Here is a 9427-nt window from a genome sequence, read left to right on the forward strand (position 1 = left end):
CCGTCACACAGTATCTGCACAGGTTCACTTAAACCTCTTACAATGTGGTAGCCACGGGAACAAAACAGCTGACAAGTTTAGACTCGCACGCCAACGCTCTTAGTTGTTGTGGAAATTGACCCACTATGCTGTTCACTTTGTGCATCTACGTCATATCGCTAACCTTACCTTTAAGTTAGCTGTTGACTAAAATATGAACATTGAGGTCTCATTCTAACCTGAAAGTAACTTCATTCATTACACACAAAGTCACATGACTGAACAGAAGAAAAACTGAAAGAAGAAAATAGGACAAGGACAATAAAGGACAATAAATAGTTCAATCTTCCAAAACCCTGACCCCTCCCTCCAAGTTAACTTCTGAAATAAAGAAAAACACATACAATTAAAATACATCAACTGCAGTTGAAAAGGCATTTAAAAACATTACAGATATAGTCAGTTACATTTTAAATATAGCAATCAATGAAACTGTATCTATATGGTATGAACACCAATAAGGAACGTGGAGTTGGACTCATAGAAATACTGGGGAGCTTGCTTGCATGGACTGAAATTTTAAAACCATAGAAATCAATGACTTGGGGTTACTTGTGGGAAATAGGTCTAAAATAAAATGACATGGGGCCCATTAATTTAAAAAAATATATATTTCTGTAAAAGCATTACTGTTCCCTTTGCTTACTAAAGAGTTTGAATTGAATCATATTGTCATTCCTTAAAACTGGCTAATAAATGAGTTAAATAACGTAACTGTACTTTCCGAAATGGATGTGTTGGGTTTGACTGTAAATAACTGGATAAATATTGTTTTTCAACTCCCAACCCATTTTTTAGAGAGATTAGATACAGCATTTTGCATAGCTGGAGCCATCTTGATAAGATTAAGAAAAATATTAGAGACTCAATTGCAAGTACAGATAGGTGCTCATCCCAGTAACACTGAGAAATGCAGTCATGACAGTCAGTGGTAAGGCAATACAGTGATCTTAAAATCTCATAATAGTCTATTCCAGGACTCTCCAACCCTGTTCCTGGAGAAATACAGTCCTGTAGGTTCACTCCAACCCTGTTCCTGGAGAGATACAGTCCTGTAGGTTCACTCCAACCCGAATCTAACACACCTGATTCTAATAATTACATGGTTATAAGCTGAACCAGGTTAGTTACAACTGGGGTTGGAGTGAAAGCATACAGGAGGATAGATCTCCAGGAACAGAGTTGGAGTGAAAACCTACAGGAGGATAGATCTCCAGGAACAGGGTTGGAGTGAAAACCTACAGGAGGATAGATCTCCAGGAACAGAGTTGGAGTGAAAACCTACAGGAGGATAGATCTCCAGGAACAGGGTTGGAGTGAAAACCTACAGGAGGATAGATCTCCAGGAACAGGGTTGGAGAGCCTTGGTCTATTTTTATCAATGAGTGGTCCCATTCCAAGCAGGTCCATGGTCCAAGGAAACAGAATGTATACAGCACAGGCCATGTCTCCTGGTCCCACTGCTGAGAATAAAAGCTCTGAATAAGATGTTAAAACTACTGGAGATTTCTTTCCTTCCTTTAAGCAGATATAAGGTGGCCCTCTGATAGTGTATTGCTTGTTTGCGTGGGAGAAAGAGATACCAGTGTTACACTCGTTTAGGTATCCTTGGGTCTAGTCTGCTTCGTTCTGTTCCCTGTTGAGTTTCTCGGCCTCTGCCACGGGCGCCCCGCCGTTGCTTGCGGCTTGCTGGTTGGTCTTTTTAAAAGGCAAACCCCTGGTCTTCACAAACCAGCCAGCATCCACCAGGAATGCCACAGTGGCCAGGAAGCCAAATGCCTGAAAATAAATAGTAATAAGTTATTACTAAGTATTAACATTAGTAAAACATCTTGTAACAAACACAAAGAAAACGACACTAAACAGTTTGACAAAATGGTTCTCCTTTCAATCTAAACCCAGCTTGGTTTGGGCTGATATTTTGTCTTCATTTGAAAGAACAGTAACCAGGACCCTGAGGTATGAGGACAGTCTGAGTAAAGATCATTTACCACAGCAGCCTTCTCCAGGTCAGTTCCACCATTATCTGAGGCAAACACAATGGAGGCGATGAGGAAGAATGTAGCCATCAAAGCTGTGTACACAAAGTCCTGCAAGAGACAAGTCAGCATGGTTATACACCAGCATACATTTAAATGGGAATACAAGTATCCTCTCACACAAAGTCTTATGAATGATAAACATACAAATGTTAGGCAGGTCAGTGGGCCTCATTTACCAACATATGTGCACAAAATGTGTATATTCACACACACTGAGTACTCACCAGGGAGGGCCAGCAGCTGATGCCCACTCTCTTGTGCAGGGTGGTAGCGAGAAGGATGAGGAGGAGAGCTGTGAAGAGGAAGGCTGTGCAGCTGACAAACTCAAAGAAGTACAGCGGAGAGCATCTCATACAGTTCGTCACTACCTCTTCAAGAATGAAGGCCACAAACGACAGGAGCTGAGGACACACAAGTCAAAACTAACTGATCATGTACTACCCCAGTCTCAACAACAGATGGCACTGTAGTACTACCAGAGCTAAATGGGAAGTTGTGTTTTTTGTCTCGGATATAGAACAGGTTAGGGGTAATTTAGTGTCGTCAAACATGCTTGTGTATGGTTTGAGTACTGATGAACTCAGGATTTTGTCTTCTGACGCTATATTTATATGTTGTGCCAAAATAGTGACATCAGTAGAGTTGACTCAAGAATTGAGTGACTATCATAGCCCTATGTAAATGAGGGTTTATGAAAATGTTGAAATATTTGATGCGAAGTTCAGAGTTGGGCTTGGAGGAAGGGACAACTCTTTAATGTAATCTTCACAATGAGAGGATTCTTCTGGTGTGACCATCACGGTACTCTTAAAGCTCATCACAGCGTGATGGAAGCACCACATACTGGCTCCATTCATACCGCACCACACACACATAGCTTCTTCATGTTGCCATTAGAACGGTGACCAACTAAAAGATCCACCCCTTTACAACACCCACAGACCCCATTTTGATTTCTCAATAGCCACTATTAATAAAGATTCCTAAGAAAGGACACAAGGCCAGCAAAACCACACTAACTGACTCACGCGGTTCCTGACTTTTGTTTTCGTTTCCTTATCGATTGTTTGGAAGGAACAGGCCAGAAAGCATACTGCGCTGAGGATCTGTCCCCACGCCAGACAGCATACTGCGCTGAGGATCTGTCCCCACGCCAGACAGCATACTGCGCTGAGGATCTGTCCCCACGCCAGACAGCATACTGCGCTGAGGATCTGTCCCCACGCCATATAGCATACTGCGCTGAGGATCTGTCCCCACGCCAGATAGCATACTGCGCTGAGGATCTGTCCCCACGCCAGACAGCATACTGCGCTGAGGATCTGTCCCCACGCCAGACAGCATACTGCGCTGAGGATCTGTCCCCACACCAGACAGCATACTGCGCTGAGGATCTGTCCCCACACCAGACAGCATACTGCGCTGAGGATCTGTCCCCACGCCAGACAGCATACTGCGCTGAGGATCTGTCCCCACGCCAGACAGCATACTGCGCTGAGGATCTGTCCTCACGCCAGACAGCACTAAATGGGTACCGAAAACTAAACGGTAGACAGCAAACATGTTCTCACTGTAATACGTGCTGAGCATAATGTGCCATATGTGTGTGTATCTATAAAAACAGTGGCTTAAACTGTACAGTATGTAGGCCTTTGTTCCATATTACAAGGTAAAATGCACCATGGTCCGTTTCCCCCCAGCCATAGTATTAATGAAGCCACAGCTCTATATCTGCAGCTATATTACATGACCAGATAGACAGTCTGACGTCAACACTGTAATAAAGACTGGGCCTCCTACTCAAGAGGACATCTTCTGCAGCACCTTTAACACTTTCTTTAAGGTCTGTTGTGTGTGTTTAACTATTCTTGTGGGGACCAGTTAAATAAAATTAAAAAATCAATTTGGTTGAACCTTTAAGTACCCACAAGAAGAGTAAATAAACAACCATTTTGACCAACTGGGGACATTGTTTGTCCCCACAAGGTCAAATGCTATTTCTAGGGGGTTTAGGGTTAAGGTTAGAATACGTTAAGCGCTAGGAGCTAGGGTTAGGTTTTTGGGATAAGGTTAGGGTATGAGTACGGGTTAGGGAAAATAAGATTTTGAATAGCACTGAATTGTGTGTTCCCACAAGGTTAGCTGTGCAAGACTGTATGTGCTCTCCACAATGTTCTATGAACACACAACTCTAGCAAAGTGTTGTGTTGCAAGAGAAAGAGCAGAGAGTTAAAAATCATTAGAATCCAGGGTTCTTTGTGGCTTTAAGCAAGAAATGCTTTAAATTACATTTAAATCCACAGATATTTATGTGCAATGAGCTTGCCAAGCATTCTTGCAATGTTGATCATATTTGGAGGAATCCATTGTTTCTCTCACACACACACAGTAAGAAGGTCAAACAGCAAGGCTTAAAATAACCCTGGTAATGACATTTTGCATCTGGCTGCTAATTTCATTTGCAGTGCACCGCTAGAAGGTATTGCTAACACCTGACTCTGATTAGTTTGACTAAGGACCCAGTGATCTGAGGAAGACAGAGCCGTGTCATCACTGTCTGTCTCCAGACTGCGGTTGCACAAGAGACAAACTCTGAATCAACTCAGATTTCCTGCTTCAGAAGGAGATGCAATTCATTTAAAAAAATGCCTGGACTTAAGAGCTCAATCGCAAACTATGGCAATTAGTAAACCTCCACCTCTAACCTGCTTACTCACAGGCCAACCTAATAGTACAAGAGGTGCCCTCACCCAAACAAGCCCTCCCTCTGCCCGGAAAGAGTTTGTTTCAAGATCTTGTTAACTGGGGAGAAATACAAGATAGCAGCCATAAACCATGTGATTTGAATTCAACTGAAGATCCCATTTCACTGCAGTTAGGAACGCAGTCAAATAGTTGAAGCCTTGACATTGGGGTCTAGGAATAAGAGTAAGCCATTCATGATATCCAGTTCAAATGTAGACATTTCACAGCTCTGCCACTTGTGATGACCAGCGGGACACAGAAAGGGGTCAAACATGAGTCAACACCAGTCTGCTGTAGTAGCCTCACCCAATTCAACAGAATGCCAAGCTGTAGTATCCTCACCCAATTCAACAGAATGCCAAGCTGTAGTATCCTCACCCAATTCAACAGAATTCCAAGCTGTAGTAGCCTCACCCAATTCAACAGAATGCCAAGCTGTAGTATCCTCACCCAATTCAACAGAATGCCAAGCTGTAGTAGCCTCACCCAATTCAACAGAATGCCAAGCTGTAGTATCCTCACCCAATTCAACAGAATTCCAAGCTGTAGTAGCCTCACCCAATTCAACAGAATGCCAAGCTGTAGTAGCCTCACCCAATTCAACAGAATGCCAAGCTGTAGTAGCCTCACCCAATTCAACAGAATTCCAAGCTGTAGTAGCCTCATCCAATTCAACAGAATTCCAAGCTGTAGTAGCCTCATCCAATTCAACAGAATTCCAAGCTGTAGTATCCTCATCCAATTCAACAGAATGCCAAGCTGTAGTAGCCTCACCCAATTCAACAGAATGCCAAGCTGTAATAGCCTCACCCAATTCAACAGAATGCCAAGCTGTAGTAGCCTCACCCAATTCAACAGAATTGCTTTTAAAGACACCCCCACACATATGCGCGCCACACACACAAGCTGACTTAAGCACGGCTGCTCTTTCATATAGGCAAACACGGAGGCATTTCAATTGTCTAAAATGGTTTCTGACCCAGTCTCCTCTTTAATATGTGAGCTAGGTGATATGTCCAACTGGAGTGCTGTTCTAGACAGGCTATATAGAGCTAAAGATACAGGATCTGATTTCCGCTACCCTCAACTGGATACAGCAGCTCCATAGTGACTGATTTGGACTCTGAAATCTGAAAAACAACTTTGCCGTCTTAGGCCTGACAATCAGTTAAAGGTTCCTGAGGGTCATCTCTCTGCTGACAAATACCCCAGGCCATCACGAAGGGGATGTGGTCTGATGGGTGCATCATCACTGTTGCAACTGTTCTATAGAATGGTCTGACTTTCACATTTCAAGGAATAATCAAGAAAAACAGCTGACAATGGTCACACCCTAAGAAAGACACAAAGGGTTATGATTTACAAACTTGCCTGTTAATTGTGGGATAGACAGCCCACCGTTTCTGTTAATTGTGGGATAGACAGCCCACCGTTTCTGTTAATTGTGGGATAGACAGCCCACCGTTTCTGTTAATTGTGGGATAGACAGCCCACCGTTTCTGTTAATTGTGGGATAGACAGCCCACCGTTTCTGTTAATTGTGGATAGACAGCCCGTAATTGTGGGATAGACAGCCCACCGTTTCTGTTAATTGTGGGATAGACAGCCCACCGTTTCTGTTAATTGTGGGATAGACAGCCCACCGTTTCTGTTAATTGTGGGATAGACAGCCCACCGTTTCTGGGAGCTGGATCCAGTTACATACAAAACAATGAAATGGTAGCATTTGAAAATCTGCATATTCTATTTATTACACGCAGACTATCCACTTACAAGGAACGTGGTATCAACTGGCAAGGCAGATATGTCTAAGTATAAACACCTTTGACATAAACTTGTTCATCTGGTCTTATATCTGGAGTACAAAGTAAACATGTGATGACACCACTAGATAAAAGTCATATTGTCACCAGAGTTGATCTAACCCTGTTTTACTACTTGGTGCCATCAGAACAGACAGACAGGAAGACAACCTTCTGGTCTCTCCTCTGAAATACACGGAGCAAAAATATAAAAAGCAACATGCAAACATTTCAAAGATGTTACTGAGTTACAGTTCATATGAGGGAATCAGTCAATTGAAATAAATGCATTAGGGCCTAATCTATGGATTTCACTTGACTGGGAATACAGATATGCAGCTGTTGGTCACAGATACCTTTTTTTAAAGGTAAGGGCGTGGATCAGAAAACCAGTCAGTATCTGGTGTGACCACCATTTGCCTCATGCAGTGCAACATCTCCTTCACATAGAGTTGGCCAGGCTGTTGTGTGAAGTTGCTGGATATTGGCGGTAACATGAACACAGTGTGGTACATGTCGATCCAGAGCATCCCAAACGTGCTCAATGGGTGACGTCTGGCCATGGAATAACTGGGACATTTTCAGCTTGCAGGAATTATGTACAGATCCTTGCGACATGGGGCCGTGCATTATCATACTAAAACATGAGGTGATGGCGGCGGATGAATGGCACGACAATGGGCCTCCAGATCTCGTCATGGTGTCTCTGTGCATTCAAATTGCCTTAGATAAAGTGCAATTGTGTTCATGGTCCGCAGCTTATGCCTGCCCATACCATAACCCCCCCACCACCACGGGGCACTCTGTTCACAACATTGACATCAGCAAACCGCTCGCCCACACAACGCCATATACATGGTCTGTGGTTGTGAGGCCGGTTGGACGTACTGCCAAATTCTCTAAAACGATGTTGAACATTCAATTCTCTAGCAACAGCTCTGGTGGACATTCCTGCAGTCAGGAATGTCCACCAGAGTCAGTCAGCATGCCAATTGCACACTCCCTCAGAACTTGAGACATCTGTGCGATTGTGTTGTGTTACAAAACTGCACATTTTAGAGTGGCCTTTTATTGTCCCCAGCATAAGGTGCACATGTGTAATGACCGTGCCGTTTAACCAGGTTCTTGATATGCCACACCTGTCAGGTGGATCAATTATCTTGGCAAAGGAGAAATGCACACTAACAGGGACATAAACAAATTTGTGCCAAAAATGTTAGAGAAATAAGCTTTTTGTGCATTAGGAAAATGTCTGTGAGCTTTTATTTCAGCTCATGAAACATGGGACCAACACTTTACATGTTGCATTTATTTTTTTTGTTCAGTGTAGTTGTCACACCCTGACCTTAGAGATCCTTTTTATGTCTCTATTTGGTTTGGTCAGGGTGTGATTTGGGGTGGGTATTCTATGTTCTTTAGTTCTATTATTTGTATTTCTATGTTTTGACCGGGTAGGGTTCTCAATCAGGGACAGCTGTCTATCGTTGTCTCTGATTGAGAACCATACTTAGGTAGCCCTTTTTCCCACATGTCTTTGTGGGAGGTTAACTTTGTTTGTGGCACATAGCCCTTTAGCTTCACGGTTGTTTTGGATTGTTTATTGTCGGCGTCATATAAATAAAGTAATATGTACGCTCACCACCCTGCACCTTGGTCCTCTTCATTCAACGGCCGTGACAGTAGTTTCATGTTATGCTTGGATTAAGACTTGCCCAACACAGTGGAACATTAACAATAACAGTATCATAACAAGAACTATGATAAGAATATTACTTACCACTTCCACCACCTTTATCAAACATCTGACTTTATCCAAATTATCTGTTGGTACAATTAACCACTTTTTGGATTTGGTCTCTGAAACTGTTGTTGGACTGTAGACTGGTTCCGCGGCAGCCATGGCGTGACTGAAATGAATAGATTTTAAGAAAAAAGTACAACTTCAATAAGACTGCAACTATGTACTTCATGTTACAGTGTAGGCCTATCATTTATTAACAGTATCAGACCAGCGGCAAACTACAGAGCGAAAGCGAAAGCGTGGCATTTTGTTAACTTCAAAAGACACGATGGAAGAAATAACTTGGTGTTAAATTTAGGGTAGCCTGTCACTGGACATTTTACAAGTATCGACTGATACTGACTCAATGTAGTCGAAAATTAATCGCCTCCGTACTCAACTCCATCGGGTATCTTGGCTAGGGTAGACTGTATCAAACACTCACATAAGTGAGAACATACAGCTCATAAATATTAAATCAAATTGAAAGGAAAAACTAATAAAGGCTATAGCCTAAGCAACAAAAAAAGTATAAACGATGGACTCACGCGTCAAGTTTGGAGCAACCAACTGAATAGGTATGGCTTGGCGATAGATATCGTACTTCCACGACTTTCCAATGCGATGCCCTTTGTTGTTGCGTTCTTGTTTAAAACCTAGACCCACACTTCCGCAAATGAACGGCTTGTCTACACCCCTGTCGTTAACAGAAGAGTATGGGGGGTGACAAGTGCCAGAATTAAGCATAGGCAACTGTACCACCGTGTGGCTGTTGCCTACCATTGAACGTCTGACTGACATTACATGATACCAACGCCTTACTAACGTCTGCGTGACGCCTACATGTAACTAACATGTCGTCAGGATATATAGTATTTCACATTGTAATACACTACCCCTACATGCCATTGTATTATAGGATATATACATATTTTACATTGTAATAAACGACCCCTATATGCCATTGTATTATAGGATATATACATATTTGACATTGTAATACACTACCCCTACATGCC

At 42.7% G+C, this 9427-nt stretch overlaps 1 protein-coding gene across 1 annotated transcript; it reads right to left on the minus strand.

Moving 5' to 3' along the window:
- Window positions 1-1303: 1303 nt before the first annotated feature.
- cmtm6 (CKLF-like MARVEL transmembrane domain containing 6) lies at window positions 1304-9084 on the minus strand. Its single transcript, XM_038977254.1, has 5 exons — window positions 8957-9084; window positions 8406-8535; window positions 2306-2482; window positions 2031-2129; window positions 1304-1818 (listed from the first exon to the last, which is right to left on the minus strand). The coding sequence occupies exons 2-5, from the start codon at window positions 8526-8528 to the stop codon at window positions 1654-1656; spliced, it is 564 nt and encodes a 187-aa protein (XP_038833182.1). The 5' UTR covers window positions 8529-8535; window positions 8957-9084; the 3' UTR covers window positions 1304-1653.
- Between the last annotated feature and the right edge of the window lie 343 nt (window positions 9085-9427).

Source organism: Salvelinus namaycush, chromosome 37 (assembly GCF_016432855.1).
Source record: "Salvelinus namaycush isolate Seneca chromosome 37, SaNama_1.0, whole genome shotgun sequence".
Lineage (NCBI taxonomy): Eukaryota > Metazoa > Chordata > Actinopteri > Salmoniformes > Salmonidae > Salvelinus > Salvelinus namaycush.